The sequence below is a fragment of the Oncorhynchus gorbuscha genome, unplaced genomic scaffold, assembly GCF_021184085.1.
Source record: "Oncorhynchus gorbuscha isolate QuinsamMale2020 ecotype Even-year unplaced genomic scaffold, OgorEven_v1.0 Un_scaffold_551, whole genome shotgun sequence".
NCBI lineage: Eukaryota > Metazoa > Chordata > Actinopteri > Salmoniformes > Salmonidae > Oncorhynchus > Oncorhynchus gorbuscha.
In genome coordinates, this window is record NW_025745380.1 from 384828 (window position 1) to 409649 (window position 24822).

The 24822-nt window shown below is 44.6% G+C and overlaps 3 protein-coding genes across 3 annotated transcripts in view; 2 read left to right on the forward strand and 1 right to left on the reverse strand.

Annotated features, from left to right (window-relative positions):
- The first annotated feature begins 970 nt into the window (after window positions 1-970).
- LOC124018607 (chitobiosyldiphosphodolichol beta-mannosyltransferase-like) lies at window positions 971-17279 on the forward strand. Its single transcript, XM_046333950.1, has 14 exons — window positions 971-1285; window positions 1451-1528; window positions 1778-1881; window positions 4623-4771; window positions 5870-5959; window positions 6979-7007; window positions 7446-7527; window positions 9127-9248; window positions 10126-10164; window positions 12015-12074; window positions 13358-13468; window positions 13864-13978; window positions 16144-16219; window positions 16800-17279. The coding sequence occupies exons 1-14, from the start codon at window positions 994-996 to the stop codon at window positions 16935-16937; spliced, it is 1485 nt and encodes a 494-aa protein (XP_046189906.1). The 5' UTR covers window positions 971-993; the 3' UTR covers window positions 16938-17279.
- A 588-nt stretch (window positions 17280-17867) lies between these two features.
- Window positions 17868-23819, reverse strand: LOC124018602 (protein-lysine N-methyltransferase EEF2KMT-like). The gene is made up of 8 exons (XM_046333946.1): window positions 23591-23819; window positions 23392-23454; window positions 23184-23264; window positions 22786-22887; window positions 22293-22426; window positions 21266-21510; window positions 20068-20217; window positions 17868-18146 (listed from the first exon to the last, which is right to left on the reverse strand). Exons 1-8 carry the CDS (start codon window positions 23723-23725, stop codon window positions 18046-18048), a joined length of 1011 nt encoding a protein of 336 aa, XP_046189902.1. The 5' UTR covers window positions 23726-23819; the 3' UTR covers window positions 17868-18045.
- Window positions 23820-24451: 632 nt separating this feature from the next.
- LOC124018611 (phosphatidylinositol N-acetylglucosaminyltransferase subunit Q-like) overlaps window positions 24452-24822 on the forward strand; it is a 30900-nt gene continuing 30529 nt past the window's right edge. The window contains exon 1 of the mRNA XM_046333953.1: window positions 24452-24684. The gene's annotated coding sequence lies outside the window, so the exon portion shown is untranslated. The remainder of the gene's footprint in view (window positions 24685-24822) is intronic.

Below are 24822 nucleotides of genomic sequence, written 5' to 3' on the forward strand. Positions count from 1 at the left end.
AGTTCGAGTCTCCAGTTTGTCCTCGTCATATCGAGTGAAAGTTGTGTTTTTTTGTTTGTATTTACGTTACTGGATTAAAGACTCTGTTTTCGCCAAGTCGCTTTTGGGTCCTCTTTCACCTGCATGACAGTAGTTTAATATAATCTCTATAGTTACAGTCATATAGTTACATAGTGCCTGTATTTTAATAGAATCTCTATAGTTACAGTCATATAGTTACATAGTACCTGTAGTTTAATAGAATATCTGTAGTTACAGTCATATAGTTACATAGTACCTGTAGTTTAATAGAGTCTCTATAGTACCTGTAGTTTAATATAATCTCTATAGTACCTGTAGTTTAATAGAATATCTGTAGTACCTGTAGTTTAATAGAGTTTCTGTAGTTACAGTCATATAGTTACATAGTACCTGTAGTTTAATAGAGTTTCTGTAGTTACAGTCATATAGTTACATAGTACCTGTAGTTTAATATAATCTCTATAGTACCTGTAGTTTAATAGAATCTCTACAGTACCTGTAGTTTAATAGAATCTCTGTAGTTACAGTAATTAATCATCCCTGGTCGGCTACACTTTTAGAAAAAAGGTATTCAAACAGGTTCTTCGACTGTCCCCATTTTGGGTTCCATGTACAACCCTCTTGGGAAACTTCAATATGTACACATGGTTCCTCTTGGCATTTAACTTTAGAATTTTACCAGTCAGAGCTCGTTTTTTACGAGTTCCAAGTTGTCGGGAACGCAACTGATGTCGGAAATCGGAGATTCCCGAAATGTAAAATACAATTATATGGGAAACTATTTATTAAATTGAAGCAAACGGAACGTAACGGGGAGTGGATACCTGATTTTGTGCATTAGAGACTGTCGTTTTAGTTGAACAAATGTTTGGTCTAATGATAACACCGTAGGTGCACGGTCCCTTTAAATCCCAGTTGAACCCCTCCTCCCCCGTCACGTCACACTGAGACACGTCATCAGTCACAACAAACATGGCGGATGCCGGTGCATCTATGACTCTAGCGACAATTTCACTGATAGGTTTCGCATTACTGGCAGGGTTTTACCTGACCACTTTAAATGCACTATGGACACTGGTCTCCGTTACTGTTACTGCCGTGTTGGTGTCCCAGTTATTGCGGATGTTACGGAGAAGAGACGCGTTGACGGAGCGGCGTGTATGTGTGCTGGTTCTGGGGGATATCGGACGCAGCCCTCGCATGCAGTACCATGCCCTTTCACTCAGCAAACACGGCTACAGCGTAACGTTTGTTGGATTCCCTGGTAAATGAATAGATTGATTGTGTTATATGTATAAATAAACATGGAACTATACTTTAATTTGTGGCCTCCCTGCTGGCCGGGTCCCAGATGTGTTTGTGCTCTTGCCAACTCGAGCCCTTCTGACTATTCTTCTCTACTGTGACAACATGTTGTGGTTATTGTCAGGTACCAAGCCTCATCAGGATGTGATTGGAGATGAGAGGATCACAATCATCCCAATCACAGAACTTAAAGGACTCCAAGGTACTGGAACTGATCTGGAGAAGAGTTTACAGCATTTACCATGACCGTATATTTATGCCACATTACCATATATTTATGCCATATTACCATATATTTATGTATTTCATATTACCGAATATTTATTCCATTACTAATCACTGGTTGTATAACAGTAGTTAGGTCTTGAATCTATGCCATAATATGGCCTGGTTCTGAGAGGCACTACCAGAGAGCACTGAGACAAAAATCCATCTGTCTGTCTGTTTCCAGTGGGTCCTAGGATGGTGAGCTATGTTACCAAGGTGATTCTCCAGTCCCTGCAGCTTCTCCTGGTGTTATTGAAGACTGATGTCCAGTCCCATATTCTCATGCAGGTATAGTTCTACAATACACTCTGCTGTGTGTGTGTGTCCTATATTCTCATGCAGGTATAGTTCTATAATACACTCTGCTGTGTGTGTGTGTCCTATATTCTCATGCAGGTATAGTTCTACAATACACTCTGCTGTGTGTGTGTGTCCTATATTCTCATGCAGGTATAGTTCTATAATACACTCTGCTGTGTATGTGTGTTCTATATTCTCATGCAGGTGTTTCTACTACAATACAATAAACATAATGTAAACATTCCTACTTATTGACTGTACGAACTTGCAGAAAAACCAGTGAACTTTCATTTATTCTGTTCTGTAGCCTATCATGTCATATGTCCTGAGACATCTACAGATACTGCTGGGATTCCCCCCAAAACAACAGTTAGGATGCTGTTTGTGTCCTGAGACATCTACTGATACTGCTGTTATTCCCCCCAAAACAACAGTTAGAATGCTGTTTGAGTCCTGAGACATCTACAATACTGCTGCTATTCCCCCCAAAACAACAGTTAGGATGCTGTTTGAGTCCTGAGACATCTACAGATACTGCTGTTATTCCCCCCAAAACAACAGTTAGGATGCTGTTTGTGTCCTGAGACATCTACAATACTGCTGCTATTCCCCCCAAAACAACAGTTAGAATGCTGTTTGAGTCCTGAGACATCTACAATACTGCTGCTATTCCCCCCAAAACAACAGTTAGGATGCTGTTAATGTGTTTTGCTTTAGTAAAGGGTGAATTTAATGTTGGTTTTAATAGTGTTTATTAAGGACCTGACCTGCCATTCTATTAATTATATTCTGTTCTATTGTGTTCTATTCTACTTCTATTCTTATTCTATTCATTCTATTCTGTTCTATTGTGTTCTATTCTACTTCTTTAAATTCTATTCTACTTCTATTCTTATTCTATTCATTCTATTCTGTTCTATTGTGTTCTATTCTACTTCTTTAAATTCTATTCTACTTCTATTCTTATTCTATTCATTCTATTCTGTTCTATTGTGTTCTATTCTACTTCTTTAAATTCTATTCTACTTCTATTCTTATTCTATTCATTCTATTCTGTTCTATTGTGTTCTATTCTACTTCTTTAAATTCTATTCTACTTCTATTCTTATTCTATTCATTCTATTCTGTTCTATTGTGTTCTATTCTACTTCTATTCTTATTCTATTATTCATTCTATTCTGTTCTATTGTGTTCTATTCTACTTCTTTAAATTCTATTCTTATTCTATTCATTCTATTCTGTTCTATTGTGTTCTATTCTACTTCTTTAAATTCTATTCTACTTCTATTCTTATTCTATTCATTCTATTCTGTTCTATTGTGTTCTATTCTACTTCTTTAAATTCTATTATACTTCTATTCTTATTCTATTCATTCTATTCTGTTCTATTGTGTTCTATTCTACTTCTTTAAATTCTATTCTACTTCTATTCTTATTCTATTCATTCTATTCTGTTCTATTGTGTTTTATCCTATTCAGAATCCTCCAGGACTGCCCAGTATTGGTGTTCTGGTGTGTTATTACTTCTTTCCCCAGAATCCTCCAGGACTCTATTCTACGTTCTATTCTTATTCTATTAATTCTATTCTGTTCTATGGCTGGTGTTCTATTCTACTTCCTTTCCAGGACTGCCCTATTCTACTTCTATTGTTATTCTCTTTCCCCCAGAATTCCAGGACTATTAGTGGTTCTGGCTGGTGTGTTATTCTCTTCCTCCCCCAGAATTCCAGGACTGCCCAGTATAGTGGTACGTGGCTGGTATTGTTATCCTATTCAGAATCCTCCAGGACTATTCTGTGGTATGGCTGTTGTTATTGACTTCTTTCCCCAGAATCCTCCAGGACTGCCCAGTATAGTGGTACTGGCTATTCTTATTGACCTCTTCCTCCCCCAGAATCCTCCAGGACTGCCCAGTATATTCTGTTCTATTGTGTTCTCCCCCAGAATCCTCAGGACTGCCCAGTATTTAAAATCTATTCTTATTCTCCCCAGAATTCTATTCAGTATAGTTCTATTGTGTTTATTCTACTTCTTTAGAATCCTCTATTCTACTTCTATTCTTGTTCTATTCATTCTATTCTGTTCTATTGTGTTCTATTCTACTTCAGTATTTAAATTCTATTCTACTTCTATTCTTATTCTCCCCAGAATTCATTCTATTCTTTTCAGCTTGTGTTATTGACCTCTTCCTCCCCAGAATCCTCCAGGACTGCCCAGTATAGTGGTGACGTGGCTGGTGTGTTATTGACCTCTTCCTCCCCCAGAATCCTCCAGGACTGCCCAGTATAGTGGTGACGTGGCTGGTGTGTTATTGACCTCTTTCCCCCAGAATCCTCCAGGACTGCCCAGTATAGTGGTGACGTGGCTGGTGTGTTATTGACCTCTTCCCCCCAGAATCCTCCAGGACTGCCCAGTATAGTGGTGACGTGGCTGGTGTGTTATTGACCTCTTCCTCCCCCAGAATCCTCCAGGACTGCCCAGCATAGTGGTGACGTGGCTGGTGTGTTATTGACCTCTTCCTCCCCCAGAATCCTCCAGGACTGCCCAGTATAGTGGTGACGTGGCTGGTGTGTTACTGACCTCTTCCCCCCCCAGAATCCTCCAGGACTGCCCAGTATAGTGGTGACGTGGCTGGTGTGTTATTGACCTCTTCCTCCCCCAGAATCCTCCAGGACTGCCCAGCATAGTGGTGACGTGGCTGGTGTGTTATTGACCTCTTCCTCCCCCAGAATCCTCCAGGACTGCCCAGTATAGTGGTGACGTGGCTGGTGTGTGGTCTGAGAGGATCCAGGTTCATCATTGACTGGCACAACTACGGCTACACCATCATGGCCCTCTCACACGGCCCGGACCACCCCATCGTCAGGCTGGCACAGTGGTCAGTAACATCACCATGGCTGAGTCCCAAATAGATCCCTATTCAATACAGAGCATTCAGAAAGTATTCAGACCCCTTCTCCACATTTTGTTACATTAAAGCCTTATTCTAAAATGGATTAAATAAACAAAAATCCTCTTCAATCTACACACAACACCCCATAATGGCATCACAATACCCCATAATGACATCACAATACCCCATAATGACATCACAATACCCCATAATGACATCACAATACCCCATAATGACATCACAATACCCCATAATGACATCCAATAACCCATAATGACATCACAATACCCCATAATGACATCACAATACCCCATAATGACATCACAATACCCCATAATGACAAAGCAAACATATTTTTGGGGAAAATGTTGCAAATGTACAAATAAACAAAATGTATTTACACAAGTATTCAGATCCTTTGCTATGAGACTTGAATTTTAGATCAGGTGCATCCTGTTTCCATTGATCATCCTTGAGATGTTTCTACAACTTGATTGGAGTCCACCTTGTGGTAAATTCAATTGATTGGACATGATTTGGAAAGGCACACACCTGTCTATACAAGGTCCTACAGTTGACAGTGCATGTCCGAGCATGTCCGTAGAGCTCTGAGACATGATTGTGTCGAGGCACAGATCTGGGGAAGGGAACCATGTCTGCAGCATTGAAGGTCCCCGAGACCACAGTGGCCTCCATCATTCTTTAGTGGAAGAAGTTTGGAACAACCAAAACTCTTCCTAGAGCTGGACACCCGACCAAACTGAGCAATCAGGGGAGACGGGCCCTGGTCATCGAGGTGACCAAGAACCCGATGGTCACTCTGACAGAGCTCTAGAGTTCCTCTGTGGAGATGGGACACCCTTCCAGAAGGATAACCATCTCTGTAACAAATGTGGAAAAAGTCAAGGGGTCTGAATACTTTCTGAATGTATCTACAGCTTTGCATGAACACGGTCTTCTTCAGTGGGAACTAAACGGGCAGATCAAGGAGGGACCTACCTGAATTTGTCCCAAGAAATTGTTGCAGACTGTTTAGCTACGGTGTGCATTAATGAATAGGACCCATGTTCCTGTCTCTGGCAGGTATGAGCAGTTGTTTGGCCGACTCTCCAGCCATAACCTTTGTGTCACCAACGCTATGAAGGAAGACCTCCAGAACAACTGGAACATCAGGTAAGGATGGTTTTACTTTCAACATCCGTCTGTCAATCAATCCATCCGTAGATAGATAGACGTACAGACGACGGACGGACATACAGACAGACACAGATAGACGGGCGGAGAGACAGACACAGACGGACGGACGGACGGAGAGACACAGATAGACGTACAGACGACGGACGGACATACAGACAGACACAGATGTACAGACGACGGACGGACATACAGACAGACATCGATAGACGGGCGGAGAGACAGACACAGACGGACGGACGGACGGAGAGACACAGATAGACGGACTGAGGCACAGACAGATGCAGTGGGGAGTCTGAATCTATCCCCCCTATCTAAACCCTTGGCCATTAACTAAACCCTTGGCCATTAACTAAACCCTTGGACATTAACTAAACCCTTGGCCTTAACTAAACCCTTGGCCTTAACTAAACCCTTGGCCTTAACTAAACCCTTGGCCATTAACTAAACCCTTGGCCTTAACTAAACCCTTGGCCATTAACTAAACCCTTGGCCTTAACTAAACCCTTGGCGTTAACTAAACCCTTGGCCATTAACTAAACCCTTGGCCATTAACTAAACCCTTGGCCTTAACTAAACCCTTGGCCTTAACTAAACCCTTGGCCTTAACTAAACCCTTGGCCTTAACTAAACCCTTGGCCATCATGACTAACCCCTTGGTCATGACTAATCCCTTGGTCATCGTGACTAATCTCTTGGTCATCGTGACTAATCCCTTGGTCATCGTGACTAACCCCTTGGTCATCGTGACTAACCCCTTGGTCATCATGACTAACCCCTTGGTCATCATGACTAACCCCTTGGTCATGACTAACCCCTTGGCCTTGACTAACCCCTTGGTCATCATGACTAACCCCTTGGCCATGACTAACCCCTTGGTCATGACTAACCCCTTGGCCTTGACTAACCCCTTGGTCATCATGACTAACCCCTTGGCCATGACTAATCCCTTGGTCATGACTAACCCCTTGGTCATGACTAATCCCTAATCACTATAGGGCGACCACATTGTATGACAAGCCACCTGTCTTATCCTCCTCCTATAGGGGGACCACATTGTATGACAAGCCACCTGTCTTATTCTCCTCCTATAGGGCGACCACATGACAAGCCACCTGTCTTATCCTCCTCCTATTGGGCGACCACATTGTATGACAAGCCACCTGTCTTATCCTCCTCCTATAGGGGGACCACATTGTATGACAAGCCACCTGTCTTATTCTCCTCCTATAGGGCGACCACATGACAAGCCACCTGTCTTATCCTCCTCCTATTGGGCGACCACATTGTATGACAAGCCACCTGTCTTATCCTCCTCCAATAGGGGGACCACATTGTATGACAAGCCACCTGTCTTATTCTCCTCCTATAGGGCGACCACATTGTATGACAAGCCACCTGTCTTATCCTCCTTCTATAGGGGACCACATTGTATGACAAGCCACCTGTAGACCTGAAAGCCACCCTATCTTCAAGGAGACTTCAGTAGACCTAAAGCACCAGCTGTTCATGAGGCTGGCCAAGACTATTCCTCAGTTCCGGGTCTGGTGAGTCCAGTATAGTCTGTTGATGAGGCTGGCCAAGACTATCTCTCACTACAGTTATCCTCTTGGGTCTGGAGGAACACAGGGCCTGTACTATAGTTATCCTCTTGGTTGTGGAGGAACACAGGGCCTGTACTACAGTTATCCTGTTGGTTCTGGAGGAGGAACACAGGGCCTGTACTATAGTTATCCTCTTGGTTCTGGAGGAGGAACACAGGGCCTGTACTACAGTTATCCTCTTGGTTCTGGAGGAACACAGGGCCTGTACTACAGTTATCCTCTTGGTTCTGGAGGAACACAGGGCCTGTACTACAGTTATCCTCTTGGTTCTGGAGGAACACAGGGCCTGTACTACAGTTATCCTCTTGGTTCTGGAGGAGGAACACAGGGTCTGTACTATAGTTATCCTCTTGGTTCTGGAGGAACACAGGGCCTGTACTATAGTTATCCTCTTGGTTCTTGAGGAACACAGGGCCTGTACTATAGTTATCCTCTTGGTTGTGGAGGAACACAGGGCCTGTACTACAGTTATCCTGTTGGTTCTGGAGGAGGAACACAGGGCCTGTACTATAGTTATCCTCTTGGTTCTGGAGGAGGAACACAGGGCCTGTACTATAGTTATCCTCTTGGTTCTGGAGGAACACAGGGCCTGTACTACAGTTATCCTCTTGGTTCTGGAGGAACACAGGGCCTGTACTACAGTTATCCTCTTGGTTCTGGAGGAACACAGGGCCTGTACTACAGTTATCCTCTTGGTTCTGGAGGAACACAGGGCCTGTACTACAGTTATCCTCTTGGTTCTGGAGGAGGAACACAGGGTCTGTACTATAGTTATCCTCTTGGTTCTGGAGGAACACAGGGTCTGTACTATAGTTATCCTCTTGGTTCTGGAGGAACACAGGGCCTGTACTATAGTTATCCTCTTGGTTCTAGAGGAACACAGGGCCTGTACTATAGTTATCCTCTTGGTTCTGGAGGAACACAGGGCCTGTACTATAGTTATCCTCTTGGTTCTGGAGGAGGAACACAGGGCCTGTACTATAGTTATCCTCTTGGTTCTGGAGGAGGAACACAGGGCCTGTACTACAGTTATCCTCTTGGTTCTTGAGGAACACAGGGCCTGTACTACAGTTATCCTCTTGGTTCTAGAGGAGGAACACAGGGCCTGTACTACAGTTATCCTCTTGGTTCTTGAGGAACACAGGGCCTGTACTACAGTTATCCTCTTGGTTCTTGAGGAACACAGGGCCTGTACTACAGTTATCCTCTTGGTTCTTGAGGAACACAGGGCCTGTACTACAGTTATCCAACGTTGCCGTTCTTGGGCGGCTTTCTTTGCCTTTTAACAGTATAAGGAACAGTTATTATAATGTCATTACTCTGTCAAATACATTAAACAGACATGTTTATAATCACTGAGTTTGTTTATATTGGAGAGATAAAGAACTATCATAAAAATATATATATTACACTATCATAGACATGTCATAACACACTTTATAATCACTGAGTTTCTGTTTATATTGGAGAGATAAAGAACTATCATAAAAATATATATATTACACTATCATAGACATGTTATAACCCCTGTGTCTGTTACAGTGGTGGGCGACCTGGTGATGAGACAGAGAGAACAGCGTTTACATGTCGTGACCCCAGTGACCTTTCTGTGACTTTGACCTCAGGTCGACCTGCCCTACTGATCAGCAGCACCAGCTGGACCGGTCAGTACCCCACAGGCACAGCTTGAGTCCCAAATGGCACCCTATTCTCCATAGGGCTCTGGTCAAAAGTTGTGCACTACATTAGGGAATAGGGTGCCGTTTCGTAAGCAGCAGGAAACTCTGCATTATATTCAGTTTAAATGGGAAGTTTTTCTGGATTTTTACCCCAATCTAAATAGTTTTTCTTACCTCGAGAGCAGTTCTAGCCTCGTCCAAACATCCTGATCGCGCGAGTTTACATTCTGTTAGGAGTCAGGTCAGGATGGGGATCAGACTAGAGCCAGATTACATTCTGTTAGGAGTCAGGTCAGGATGGGGGTCAGACTAGAGCCAGATTACATTCTGTTAGGAGTCAGGTCAGGATGGGGGTCAGACTAGAGCCAGATTACATTCTGTTAGGAGTCAGGTCAGGATGGGGGTCAGACTAGAGCCACATTACATTCTGTTAGGAGTCAGGTCAGGATGGGGATCAGACTAGAGCCAGATTACATTCTGTTAGGAGTCAGGTCAGGATGGGGGTCAGACTAGAGCCAGATTACATTCTGTTAGGAGTCAGGTCAGGATGGGGATCAGACTAGAGCCAGATTACATTCTGTTAGGAGTCAGGTCAGGATGGGGGTCAGACTAGAGCCAGATTACAGGAGTCAGGGGAATGGGATCAGACTAGAGCCAGATTACATTCTGTTAGGAGTCAGGTCAGGATGGGGATCAGACTAGAGCCACATTACATTCTGTTAGGAGTCAGGGTCAAAATGGGGATCAGACTCGAGCCAGGATTGTAATTTTATGTGTTTAGTTGACAGGTGTACAACGTAAGTACACACAGCTGTCAGGTGTAAACACTTGTCTCACTGTTTCCCCTGTCTGTGTTCAACAGAGGATGAGGACTTCTCCATTCTGCTGAAGGCTCTGGAAGGTAATCATTACCATCTGCAGTTGGGCCCCATTTTAAAGAGCATCCTCCCATCCTCCCATCATCCATCCATCCATCCTCCCATCCATCCTCCAATCCTCCCATCCTCCCATCCTCCCATCCATCCATCCTTCCTCCCATCCTCCCATCCATCCATCCATCCTCCCATCCTCCCTCCCTCCCATCCTCCCATCCATCCATCCTCCCATCCTCCCATCCATCCTCCCATCCTCCAATCCTCCCTCCCATCCATCCTCCAATCCTCCAATCCTCCCTCCCATCCTCCAATCCTCCCTCCCATCCATCCATCCATCCATCCATCCTCCCATCCTCCCTCCCATCCATCCATCCATCCATCCATCCATCCTCCCATCCTCCCTCCCATCCATCCTCCCTCCCATCCATCCATCCATCCTCCCTCCCATCCATCCATCCATCCATCCTCCCATCCTCCCTCCCTCCATCATCCATCCATCCATCCATCCATCCATCCATCCATCCATCCATCCATCCATCCATCCATCCTCCCATCCATCCATCCATCCATCCATCCATCCATCCATCCATCCATCCATCCTTCCTTCCTTCCTTCCTCCCACCCACCCACCCACCCACCCACCCATCCTTCCTCCCACCCACCCACCCACCCACCCATCCATCCATCCTTCCTTCCTCCCACCCATCCATCCTTCCTTCCTCCCACCCACCCATCCTTCCTCCCACCCATCCATCCTTCCTCCCACCCATCCTTCCTCCCACCCACCCATCCATCCATCCTTCCTTCCTCCCACCCATCCTTCCATCCTTACTCCCACCCATCCATCCATCCATCCATCCTTCCTCCCACCCATCCATGCTTCCATCCTTCCATCCTTCCTCCCACCCACCCATCCATCCTTCCTCCCACCCACCCACCCACCCACCCACCCATCCATCCATCCTTCCTTCCTCCCACCCACCTATCCTTCCTACCACCCATCCATCCATCCTTCCTCCCACCCACCCACCCACCCTTCCTTCCTTCCTTCCTTCCTTCCTTCCTTCCTTCCTTCCTTCCTTCCTTCCTTCCTTCCTTCCTTCCTCCCTCCCTCCCTCCCCCCAGCCTTCCCCCTCCAGTTGCCAGAACCAGGCCTTCATTAGAATCAATCATGTCTTATCAGTGATTCTAAGAGAGAAAGGAAAGAGACCTCTCAGTGGTGTCCTCTTAGGGCCCATGGGGCTCTGGTCAAAAGGTAGTGCACTACATGGGGAGTAGGGTGCTGTTTGGGATACAACGGGCCCATGGGGCTCTGGTCAAAAGGTAGTGCACTACATGGGGAGTTGGGTGCTGTTTGGGATACAAAGGGCCCATGGGGCTCTGGTCAAAAGGTAGTGCACTACATGGGGAGTTGGGTGCTGTTTGGGATACAACGGGCCCATGGGGCTCTGGTCAAAAGGTAGTGCACTACATGGGGAGTTGGGTGCTGTTTAGGATACAACGGGCCCATGTGGCTCTGGTCAAAAGGTAGTGCACTACATGGGGAGTTGGGTGCTGTTTGGGATACAAAGGGCCCATGGGGCTCTGGTCAAAAGGTAGTGCACTACATGGGGAGTTGGGTGCTGTTTGGGATACAAAGGGCCCATGGGGCTCTGGTCAAAAGGTAGTGCACTACATGGGGAGTTGGGTGCTGTTTGGGATACAAAGGGCCCATGGGGCTCTGGTCAAAAGGTAGTGCACTACATGGGGAGTTGGGTGCTGTTTGGGATACAAAGGGTCCATGGGGCTCTGGTCAAAAGGTAGTGCACTACATGGGGAGTTGGGTGCTGTTTGGGATACAAGCCCTTGTATTAACCTTGTGTGTTTTCTCTACCAGACTACGAGGGGTTTGTGAAAGCAGGAGCCTCTCTTCCCTCACTGGTCTGTGTCATTACAGGTAACTATAGTGTTGACAGTGTTCTGCAGGTCTTTATGGTCCAGGTAACTATAGTGTTGACAATGTACTGCAGGTCTTTATGGTCCAGGTAACTATAGTGTTGACAGTGTACTGCAGGTCTTTATGGTCCAGGTAACTATAGTGTTGACAGTGTACTGCAGGTCTTTATGGTCCAGGTAACTATAGTGTTGACAGTGTACTGCAGGTCTTTTATGGTCCAGGTAACTATAGTGTTGACAGTGTACTGTAGGTCTTTATGGTCCAGGTAACTATAGTGTTGACAGTGTACTGCAGGTCTTTATGGTCCAGGTAACTATAGTGTTGACAGTGTACTGCAGGTCTTTATGGTCCAGGTAACTATAGTGTAGACAGTGTACTGCAGGTCTTTATGGTCCAGGTAACTATAGTGTTGACAGTGTACTGCAGGTCTTTATGGTCCAGGTAACTATAGTGTTGACAGTGTACTGCAGGTCTTTATGGTCCAGGTAACTATAGTGGTGACAGTGTACTGCAGGTCTTTATGGTCCAGGTAACTATAGTGTTGACAGTGTACTGCAGGTCTTTATGGTCCAGGTAACTATAGTGTTGACAGTGTACTGCAGGTCTTTATGGTCACAGGTAACTATAGTGTTGACAGTGTACTGCTGGTCTGTGTGATCACAGGTAACTATAGTGTTTACAGTGTACTGCTGGTCTGTGTGATCACAGGTAACTATAGTGTTGACAGTGTACTGCAGGTCTTTATGGTCCAGGTAACTATAGTGTTGACAGTGTACTGCAGGTCTTTATGGTCCAGGTAACTATAGTGTTGACAGTGTACTGCAGGTCTTTATGGTCCAGGTAACTATAGTGTTGACAGTGTACTGCAGGTCTTTATGGTCACAGGTAACTATAGTGTTGACAGTGTACTGCTGGTCTGTGTGATCACAGGTAACTATAGTGTTTACAGTGTACTGCTGGTCTGTGTGATCACAGGTAACTATAGTGTTGACAGTGTACTGCAGGTCTTTATGGTCCAGGTAACTATAGTGTTGACAGTGTACTGCAGGTCTTTATGGTCCAGGTAACTATAGTTACCAGGCCGGATTACAGTAAAGCACTTTGACATGCTCCGTCTGATTTGGTCTTTTGACCAATCAGATCAAGTCTTTTGACCAATCAGATCTGATCAGACCAATCAGATTGTTGCTAGATTAAACCAACTGAGAAAAACCTTTACAATTGTTGTCGGTCCTGTTAACCCTAGTTACGTGTTTCAATTCCCTGTGTGTGTGTGAGACCAGGTAAGGGTCCTCAGAAGGACCACTACAGGAAGCTGATCGACACCCTGCGCTTTGAGCACGTGAAGATCTGTACTCCATGGCTGGAGGCAGAGGACTACCCTGTTCTGCTAGGTTAGTGTGGTCTCCCTGTCCCAGGCTCAGCAGGTCTGTAGACTACCCTGTTCTGCTAGGTCAGTGTGTTCTCCCTGTCCCAGGCTCAGCAGGTCTGTAGACTACCCTGTTCTGCTAGGTCAGTGTGTTCTCCCTGTCCCAGGCTCAGCAGGTCTGTAGACTACCCTGTTCTGTTAGGTCAGTGTGTTCTCCCTGTCCCAGGCTCAGCAGGTGTGTGTGTGTGTGTGTGTGTGTGTGTGTGTGTGTGTGTGTGTGTGTGTGTGTGTGTGTGTGTGTGTGTGTGTGTGTGTGTGTGTGTGTGTGTGTGTGTGTGTGTGTGTGTGTGTGTGTGTGTGTGTGTGTGTGTGTGTGTGTGTGTGTGTGTACTGATGTTCTGAATGGTCTCCCTGTCCCAGGCTCAGCAGATCTGGGTGTTTGTCTCCATAAGTCGTCCAGTGGTCTGGACCTGCCTATGAAAGTGGTGGACATGTTTGGCTGCTGTCTGCCTGTCTGTGCCATCCACTTCTACTGGTGAGACAGGACTCTTTAACAGGCACCTTCTGACACCATGTCCACACACACTGTCTGTGCCATCCACTTCTACTGGTGAGACAGGACTCTTTAACAGGCACCTTCTGACACCATGTCCACACACACTGTCTGTGCTGTCACCTTCTACTGCTGAGGGAATACTCTAAAATACTGCTGAGGGAAACCCTGGGTCACCTTCTACTGCTGAGGGAATACTCTAAACCCTGGGTCAACAGTCACCTTCTACTGCTGAGGGAATACTCTAAACCCTGGGTCAACAGTCACCTTCTACTGCTGAGGGAATACTCTAAACCCTGGCTCAACAGTCACCTTCTACTGCTGAGGGAATACTCTAAACCCTGAGTCACCTTCTACTGCTGAGGGAATACTCTAAACCCTGAGTCACCTTCTACTGCTGAGGGAATACTCTAAACCCTGAGTCACCTTCTACTGCTGAGGGAATACTCTAAACCCTGAGTCAACAGTCACCTTCTACTGCTGAGGGAATACTCTAAACCCTGAGTCACCTTCTACTGCTGAGGGAATACTCTAAACCCTGGGTCACCTTCTACTGCTGAGGGAATACTCTAAACCCTGGGTCACCTTCTACTGCTGAGGGAATACTCTAAACCCTGAGTCACCTTCTACTGCTGAGGGAATACTCTAAACCCTGGGTCACCTTCTACTGCTGAGGGAATACTCTAAACCCTGGGTCACCTTCTACTGCTGAGGGAATACTCTAAACCCTGGGTCACCTTCTACTGCTGAGGGAATACTCTAAACCCCGAGTCACCTTCTACTGCTGAGGGAATACTCTAAACCCTGGGTCACCTTCTACTGCTGAGGGAATACTCTAAACCCTGGGTCAACAGTCACCTTCTACTGCTGAGGGAATACTCTAAACCCTGGGTCACCTTCTACTGCTGAGGGAATACTCTAAACCCTGGGTCACCTTCTACTGCTGAGGGAATACTCTAAACCCTGAGTCACCTTCTACTGCTGAGGGAATACTCTAAACCCTGAGTCAACAGTCACCTTCTACTGCTGAGGGAATACTCTAAACCCTGAGTCACCTTCTACTGCTGAGGGAATACTCTAAACCCTGGGTCACCTTCTACTGCTGAGGGAATACTCTAAACCCTGGGTCACCTTCTACTGCTGAGGAATACTCTAAACCCTGAGTCACCTTCTACTGCTGAGGGAATACTCTAAACCCTGGGTCACCTTCTACTGCTGAGGGAATACTCTAAACCCCGAGTCACCTTCTACTGCTGAGGGAATACTCTAAACCCTGGGTCACCTTCTACTGCTGAGGGAATACTCTAAACCCTGGGTCAACAGTCACCTTCTACTGCTGAGGGAATACTCTAAACCCTGGGTCACCTTCTACTGCTGAGGGAATACTCTAAACCCTGGGTCACCTTCTACTGCTGAGGGAATACTCTAAACCCTGAGTCACCTTCTACTGCTGAGGGAATACTCTAAACCCTGGGTCACCTTCTACTGCTGAGGGAATACTCTAAACCCTGGGTCAACAGTCACCTTCTACTGCTGAGGGAATACTCTAAACCCTGGGTCACCTTCTACTGCTGAGGGAATACTCTAAACCCTGGGTCAACAGTCACCTTCTACTGCTGAGGGAGTACTCTAAACCCTGGGTCAACAGTCACCTTCTACTGCTGAGGGAATACTCTAAACCCTGAGTCACCTTCTACTGCTGAGGGAATCCTCTAAACCCTGGGTCAACAGTCACCTTCTACTGCTGAGGGAGTACTCTAAACCCTGGGTCAACAGTCACCTTCTACTGCTGAGGGAATACTCTAAACCCTGAGTCACCTTCTACTGCTGAGGGAATCCTCTAAACCCTGGGTCAACAGTCACCTTCTACCCCCATGCAGAGAGGCTATGTGCTGATCTGACCTGTTTTGGACTGAGATTCCTGTGCTGTGTTTAATGTGGATCTAATTCTGTTATATTCTCCTGTGTTGTCAGTCTCTCTGTTATGTTCTCCTGTGTTGTCAGTCTCTCTGTTAACCCTGTTATATTCTCCCGTGTTGTCAGTCTCTCTGTTATATTCTCCTGTGTTGTCAGCCTCTCTGTTAACTCTATATTCTCCTGTGTTGTCAGTCTCTCTGTTGTTAACCCTGTTATATTCTCCTCTGTAGTCTACATGAGCTGGTGAAGCACGAGGAGAACGGGTTGATCTTCAAAGACTCTGAGGAACTATCTGGACAGCTCAAGGTACAGTAATATAATACTACTGTTCAGCTGAGGAGATACAGAAACCCCTGATTTATCCCAGTGGTATGATCCTGTCAACTGCCATCTGTCTCACCTGACTGTAACCAGTTCCTGTGACAGTGGTATATGGTCTGATATACACATGGCTGTTTTAGCCAGGTGATCCTGTCAACTGCCATCTGTCTCATCTGACTGTAACCAGTTCCTGTGACAGTGGTATATGGTCTGATATACACATGGCTGTTTTAGCCAGGTGATCCTGTCAACTGCCATCTGTCTCACCTGACTGTAACCAGTTCCTGTGACAGTGGTATATGGTCTGATATACACATGGCTGTTTTAGCCAGGTGATCCTGTCAACTGCCATCTGTCTCACCTGACTGTAACCAGTTCCTGTGACAGTGGTATATGGTCTGATATACACATGGCTGTTTTAGCCAGGTGATCCTGTCAACTGCCATCTGCCTCATCTGACTGTAACCAGTTCCTGTGACAGTGGTATATGGTCTGATATACACATGGCTGTTTTAGCCAGGATCCAATCTACCCGTTTTATAAAACCTGTGTTGTGTCTCTCCAGGCTCTGCTATGGGACTTCCCTGACTGTGAGGATGAGGGCAAACTGGGTCAGTTCAGGAGGAACCTCCGGGCCAGTGGGGGGCAGCGGTGGGACCAGAACTGGGACCAGAACGTCCTGCCTCTCCTCACTGCACCCTGACTCCCCCTGTTAGACAGAGCTCTTTACAGCAGCTGACTCATCCCCTCTCTACATCTTCGCTCCGTCTCAAACCCACTTCTTGAGCCTCCAATCGTGAATATTTTAACAGACGCTCTTATCCAGAACGACTTACAGGAGCAATTAGGGTTAAGTGCCTTGTTCAAGGGCACATCCACAGATGTTTCACCAAGTCTGCTCGGGGACTCAAACCAACGACTTTTTGGTTACTGGCCCAACGCGCTTAACCGCTAGGCTACCTGCTCTGAACCGCTAGGCTACCTGCTCTGAACCGCTAGGCTACCTGCTCTGAACCGCTAGGCTACCTGCTCTGAACCGCTAGGCTACCTGTGTAACGGATGTGAAATAGCTAGCTAGTTAGCGGTGGTGTGCGCTAAATAGCGTTTCAATCGGTGACGTCACTTGCTCAGACCTTGAAGTAGTGGTTCCCCTTGCTCTGCAACGTCCGCAGCTTTTGTGGAGCAATGGGTAACGATGCCTCGTGGGTGACTGTTGTTGATGTGTGCAGAGGGTCCCTGGTTCGCGCCCATGTATGGGCGAGGGGACGGTCTAAAGTTATACTGTTACACCTGCTCTGAACCGCTAGGCTACCTGCTCTGAACCGCTAGGCTACCTGCTCTGAACCGCTAGGCTACCTGCTCTGAACCGCTAGGCTACCTGCTACCAACTGCCACATGGTCCACTTAGAGGACCTGTCGGAAAGCGAGATCGTTACATCAGGCTCGTCTTTCCTCTGCTCTCTCTCTCTCCCCATTTCTCTCTCTCTGTCTCTCCCCATTTCTCTCTCTCTCTCTCTCTCTCTCTCTCTCTCTCTCTCTCTCCTTCTGTGGATCTCTTCATTCCAGGCCGTTTAGATTCTCCTCTTAAACAACACTTGAAGGTATAAATGGGATATTTTCCACACAATGTAAATATCTTGATGTAAATAAAGACTTTATTACACAGTAATACACATCTGGTTCTGGCTTGGTCTCATATTGAGTGCATCCCAAATGGCACCCTATTCCCTATCTAGTGCACTACTATTGACCACAGCCCTATGGACCCTGGTCAAAACTAGTGCACTTACAATGGGAATAGGATGCCATTATTATATGTAGAGTTTGATCATCTCTATGGTGGCTTGTCTGTTGTAAAAGAACACATGGGTCACTGGTCCTGTCATGACCTCATGTTGGATTCCAGAACTTTCTGTGGGAGAAAAACAAAGAAGAAATTATAGACCCATCAGTTTCAGATGTGTAGAATTATAGACCCATCAGTTTCAGATGTGTATAATTATAGACCCATCAGTTTCAGATGTTTATAATTATAGATCCATCAGTTTCAGATGTTTATAATTATAGACCCATCAGTTTCAGATGTGTATAATTATAGATCCATCCGTTTCAGATGTTTATAATTATAGATCCATCCGTTTCAGATGTTTATAATTATAGACCCATCAGTTTCAGATGTGTATAATTATAGACCCATCAGTTTCAGATGTGTATAATTATAGACCCATCAGTTTCAGATGTTTATAATTATAGATACATCAGTTTCAGATGTGTATAATTATAGATCCATCCGTTTCAGATGTTTATAATTATAGACCCATCAGTTTCAGATGTGTATAATTATAGATCCATCCGTTTCAGATGTTTATAATTATAGATCCATCCGTTTCAGATGTTTATAATTATAGACCCATCAGTTTCAGATGTGTATAATTATAGACCCATCAGTTTCAGATGTGTATAATTATAGACCCATCAGTTTCAGATGTTTATAATTATAGATACATCAGTTTCAGATGTGTATAATTATAGACCCATCAGTTTCAGATGTTTATAATTATAGATCCATCCGTTTCAGATGTTTATAATTATAGATACATCAGTTTCAGATGTTTATAATTAGTTACATCAGTTTCAGATGTGTATAATTATAGACCCATCAGTTTCAGATGTTTATAATTATAGATACATCAGTTTCAGATGTTTATAATTATAGATCCATCAGTTTCAGATGTGTATAATTATAGACCCATCAGTTTCAGATGTTTATAATTATAGATCCATCAGTTTCAGATGTGTATAATTATAGACCCATCAGTTTCAGATGTGTAGAATTATAGACCCATCAGTTTCAGATGTGCAGAATTATAGATCCATCCGTTTCAGATGTGTAGAATTAGACCCATCAGTTTCAGATGTGTAGAATTATAGACCCATCAGTTTCAGATGTGTAGAATTATAGATCCATCCGTTTCAGATGTGTAGAATTATAGATACATCCGTTTCAGATGTGTAGAATTATAGATCCATCAGTTTCAGATGTTTATAATTATAGATCCATCAGTTTCAGATGTTTATAATTATAGACCCATCCGTTTCAGATGTGTAGAATTATAGACCCATCCATTTCAGATGTTTATAATTATAGATCCATCCGTTTCAGATGTGTATAATTATAGACCCATCAGTTTCAGATGTGTATAATTATAGACCCATCAGTTTCAGATGTGTATAATTATAGATGCATCAGTTTCAGATGTGTATAATTATAGATCCATCCGTTTCAGATGTGTATAATTATAGATCCATCCGTTTCAGATGTGTATAATTATAGACCCATCAGTTTCAGATGTGTATAATTATAGATCCATCCGTTTCAGATGTGTAGAATTATAGACCCATCCGTTTCAGATGTGTATAATTATAGATCCATCCGTTTCAGATGTTTATAATTATAGATCCATCCGTTTCAGATGTGTATAATTATAGACCCATCAGTTTCAGATGTTTATAATTATAGATGCATCTGGAAAGGAATTAATCCAAGGCAATAGGATTAGATCTCTCCAGAACAGTGGAGATGGACTAGATCAATCACATGTATTTATAAAGCCCTTTTTACATCAGTTGTCACCTAGAACTTCACTGTAACCCAACATACAAGGTGACGAGTCCACTTGAAGACCATTGAGATTCATCCTCTACAGTATCTATGGGTTGGAGAGTCTCCTCACTCAGCTGCTCTTTGAAACAGTTGGTTTACTACTAACGATACATTAAACTTGTAAAGCTATTTTCATTAGTTCTCTCAAAGCTCTAGGTTTAGTACTGACCTAGCTGGTGTTTAAAACTGTTATATGTGTCGGGGTTTCTGATGGTGGAGGAGATGTAGACATCAGGAGGGCTGCCATTGGCCGAACACCTCAGGATCTTAGAGAGAAGCTGCACCAGACAGCCAATGATATCTGGATCGTAAACTACGTCTACAACACAGGAAACAACAGAACATGTGTCAGCTGACAGAATTAGGAAACAACAGGACATGTGTCAGCTGACAGAATTAGGAAACAACAGGACATGTGTCAGCTGACAGAATTAGGAAACAACAGGACATGTGTCAGCTGACAGAATTAGGAAACAACAGGACATGTGTCAGCTGACAGAATTAGGAAACAACAGGACATGTGTCAGCTGACAGAATTAGGAAACAACAGGACATGTGTCAGCTGACAGAATTAGGAAACAACAGGACATGTGTCAGCTGACAGAATTAGGAAACAACAGGACATGTGTCAGCTGACAGAATTAGGAAACAACAGGACATGTGTCAGCTGACAGAATTAGGAAACAACAGGACATGTGTCAGCTGACAGAATTAGGAAACAACAGGACATGTGTCAGCTGACAGAATTAGGAAACAACAGGACATGTGTCAGCTGACAGAATTAGGAAACACATTTTATCCCTCACCAGCAAATGGGGAGCTGTTCCAGAAAGCTGGATCAATTAGTTAGTCAGGTAACTGCCAGGTAACTGCCAGGTAACTACCAGGTAACTGCCAGGTAACTGCCAGGTAACTACCAGGTAACTGCCAGGTAACTACCAGGTAACTGCCAGGTAACTGCCAGGTAACTACCAGGTAACTGCCAGGTAACTGCCAGGTAACTGCCAGGTAACTACCAGGTAACTGCCAGGTAACTGCCAGGTAACTACCAGATAACTGCCAGGTAACTGCCAGGTAACTGCCAGATAACTGCCAGGTAACCTAACTGCCAGGTAACTTAACTGCCAGGTAACTTAACTAATAATATATTTTGAGAAATATATACTTTTGTTGTAATTAAAGGCTGGATTCAATCCATATCGCCAAAGCATCGCAGAAGATCTGCATACAAATGTAAAGGTAATTTCTGACTGAGTTGACATATGCAGTGTTTATTGTGAAGGAAGTCTCGACAGAGGGAACATTGCCTTTAAAGCGGATCTTCAGCTTTACGGATTGAATAGAATAGAGCCAGGCCATGTTCCTACCTGCAGCGATGACCGTGGCGGCTCCGATCTCTCTCAGCTGCTTCTCTGTCACCTCCTCCCAGTCCAGATGCTCCACACTCACTCTGGGAGAGTTCTGGTTGTCCAGCCCATTGAGCTGGACATTGTCCCTCAGTCTATGTAGAACGCTGAGGTGACAGTCACTGAACACGTAGCTGGAGGGACTGCAGGACCTACACACTGCTATACCAGTCAACCCTACACCACTGCCCAGCTCTAGGACTGTCCTGTAGGAGAGAGCAGAGACAGGACTCACACACACACACACACACAGGGACAGGACTCACACACACACAGGGACATGACTCACACACACACACACACACACACACACACACACACACACACACACACACACACACACACACACACACACACACACACACACACACACACACACACACACACACACACACACACACACACACAGGGAGAGGACACACACAGGGAGAGGACACACACACACACACACAGGGAGAGGACACTCACAGGGAGAGGACACACACAGGGAGAGGACACACACAGGGAGAGGACACACACAGGGAGAGGACACACACAGGGAGAGGACACACACAGGGAGAGGACACTCACAGGGAGAGGACACACACAGGGAGAGGACACACACACACACACAGGGAGAGGACACTCACACCAGATTGAGATTACGAGTTGTAACCACAGCATGAGTTGTAGACAGAACACAATGACAGAACACACACAGTAGTGTACCAACCTATCAGTGAAGAGGTGTTTGTTCTCCAGACAGAACACAATGACAGAACACACACAGTAGTGTACCAACCTATCAGTGAAGAGGTGTTTGTTCTCCAGACAGAACACAATGACAGAACACACACAGTAGTGTACCAACCTATCAGTGAAGAGGTGTTTGTTCTCCAGACAGAACACAATGACAGAACACACACAGTAGTGTACCAACCTATCAGTGAAGAGGTGTTTGTTCTCCAGACAGAACACAATGACAGAACACACACAGTAGTGTACCAACCTATCAGTGAAGGCGTGTGTGTTCTCCAGAGCCCATTCTGCCAGGTAAAGAGCAGCCTCCCATGTGACCAGGCCTGTAGTTCCTTCAGAGATCACAGCTGTACTCTCTGATAGACTCACTGCTTCTCCACACGGCTACACACACACACACACACACACACACACACACACACACACACACACACACACACACACACACACACACACACACACACACACACACACACACACACACACACACACACACACACACACACACACGGTAAATATTCAAATTAATATTTAATTAAAGTAATCTTGAATTTACTTTATCTTGAGTCCCGTGTGGCTCGGCTGGTAGAGCATGGTGCTTGCAACGCCAGTGTTGTGGGTTCAATTCCCACGTGGGGACCAGTACGAACACAATGTATTCAGTCACTACTGGAAGGTGTTCAGGATCAGAGCGTCTGCAAAGTGTAGAATACAGCTTCTGTTAAATACAGTGTGTGTAGTACCAGTAAATAGCTCTTGTAGCACTCTGTCCCCTCCTCTACCCCCAGGACTTCCCCCAGTGCATCATAGAGCTCATCCAGAGGCTGCCTCCCACTGGCTTCATGCTGCACACAGGGAAGAGAAGCATCACATTACCGTTGTTTACTTTAATAATATACTTATACTTTATTGTATTCATGTGAAACGTGTAAGAATTGCCTTTTTTTTTTAAATGCACCAGTTATTTTCTGACAGAATGATACCAGACAAAAAAATATATCAGATAAAATAACTTAGTTATACTTTATTGTATTCATGTGAAACATGTAAGTATTGCCTTTTTTTTAAATGCACCATTTAGTGAACTATTTTCTGACAGACTGATACCAGACAAAAAAATATATCAGATAAAAGAACTCACCCTTTTGATGAGCTGAGACAGAAACAGTCTCCTATATCTCACTGAGGGAGGATGTTTACAGCACAGTGGATGAAGACATGTCTGGAAACAGGTGACAATAGTAACTGTTAGTGTGGTTTCCAACTCGGTAATCCAATGTACTGTTTCTAGATATTTAACTAAATAGGTGCGACATTCAAAACAAAATAATGCTTTTGACAGGCAATACCTGCTTTAGAATGTCTAGAATCATTTCTGATGAGCTGTCGGTCTCGAGCTCCCTTTCAAGGGACTGTAGAAAACAACAACAGATGATGTTATTACTGTATTCATGTCTTACTATTCCTAAACAATAAAAACATAAAGAAATACATTATATTTATGATGAAGACCCTACAGTACAACATGCAAGCAGCCCCGCTACTTACATTCCATGGGAAATTTGGCAGTTGACCCATAGTGAAAAAGGAGACTTTAAAGTCATATATAACGTCTGCTCTATTCCTTATGCACGTGACTTCGGTTTTGTCGGTCTGACCCTTAGACAGATACATTTCGTTCATTTTCAACCAACCGAGAATTGAATTTACACTAAACCACAGGCTGGCCACGTGTTTCCCTGAGTTTGTTGTCTTCCTCTTTTACCCAAGAAGCACTCCTCCTGTCGCAATGCCTGATGGTCAATGTAGTATAATCATGACAGACAGTAACGCGATAACATCTTCTTTTTTTAAAGAAAGTACAAATTAGAAAACATTTACAATGAGATGAGAGCTGTATTTTATTTCCTAATAGAACCTGTATCTGTGGGCCTACTGTTCTCAGTACATAGAACCTGTATCTGTGGGCCTACTGTTCTCAGTGCATAGAACCTGTATCTGTGGGCCTACTGTTCTCAGTACATAGAACCTGTATCTGTGGGCCTACTGTTCTCAGTGCATAGAACCTGTATCTGTGGGCCTACTGTTCTCAGTACATAGAACCTGTATCTGTGGGCCTACTGTTCTCAGTGCATAGAACCTGTACTACTGTTCTCAGTCACATAGAACCTGTATCTGTGGGCCTACTGTTCTCAGTGCATAGAACCTGTATCTGTGGGCCTACTGTTCTCAGTGCAACCCTTGACGTTGATACAAGTCTACTGTTTGAGACCACTCCCCTTGTCTGTGTTATCTCTGCCTCCACAACTGTCATCCCAAATAAATGAAGCACCCAACATGTGCCAGATTACGATAATGTAGCCTACTAAAGCTGCATAAGGACATAGCTATTCTTCTGAAATGTGACTTTCTTTGACATTTCAGGTGGAATTAAGATCTCGTCTAAATGAACAAGCTGTGTGCACAAGGGTGTAAGATATTATGGACAGTGGATGTGGGTTACTTATAATATCTACTTGTCTAAAGCTTTTTCAGCCCGCTCTTTTCCTGCAGTGTCATTCAGAGAAGATAACACCTCCTACAGTTGTTCTTCATTCAACAGAATGACCGCAAACAGCAAACAACACGTCTGAACATTGAAGGTCAGAAATGTCATTTCGACGGTGATGTTTTCAAATTTTGTAACACTATATTCAAATGGATATTATCGCTGCCTTATTGAGTCGAACTGAAATTCCATGTTTGATTACAATCGTTTTGGTAATAATGAAAAATGTGTC

Bases quoted from the DNA above. Each gene is read 5' to 3' on its own strand.
- LOC124018607 (XM_046333950.1), top strand. From the start codon at position 994: ATGGCGGATGCCGGTGCATCTATGACTCTAGCGACAATTTCACTGATA. The intron at 1,882-4,622 runs GTATAGTTCTAC...TTCCTCCCCCAG, and splicing joins AGTCCCATATTCTCATGCAG to AATCCTCCAGGACTGCCCAG. The intron at 13,469-13,863 runs GTTAGTGTGGTC...TCCCTGTCCCAG, and splicing joins GGACTACCCTGTTCTGCTAG to GCTCAGCAGATCTGGGTGTT.
- LOC124018602 (XM_046333946.1), bottom strand. From the start codon at position 23,725: ATGAACGAAATGTATCTGTCTAAGGGTCAGACCGACAAAACCGAAGTC. The intron at 22,888-23,183 runs GTGAGTTCTTTT...CCCTGTGTGCAG, and splicing joins TGTCTCAGCTCATCAAAAGG to CATGAAGCCAGTGGGAGGCA. The intron at 20,218-21,265 runs GTAGGAACATGG...CCTGTGTTGTAG, and splicing joins CGCCACGGTCATCGCTGCAG to ACGTAGTTTACGATCCAGAT.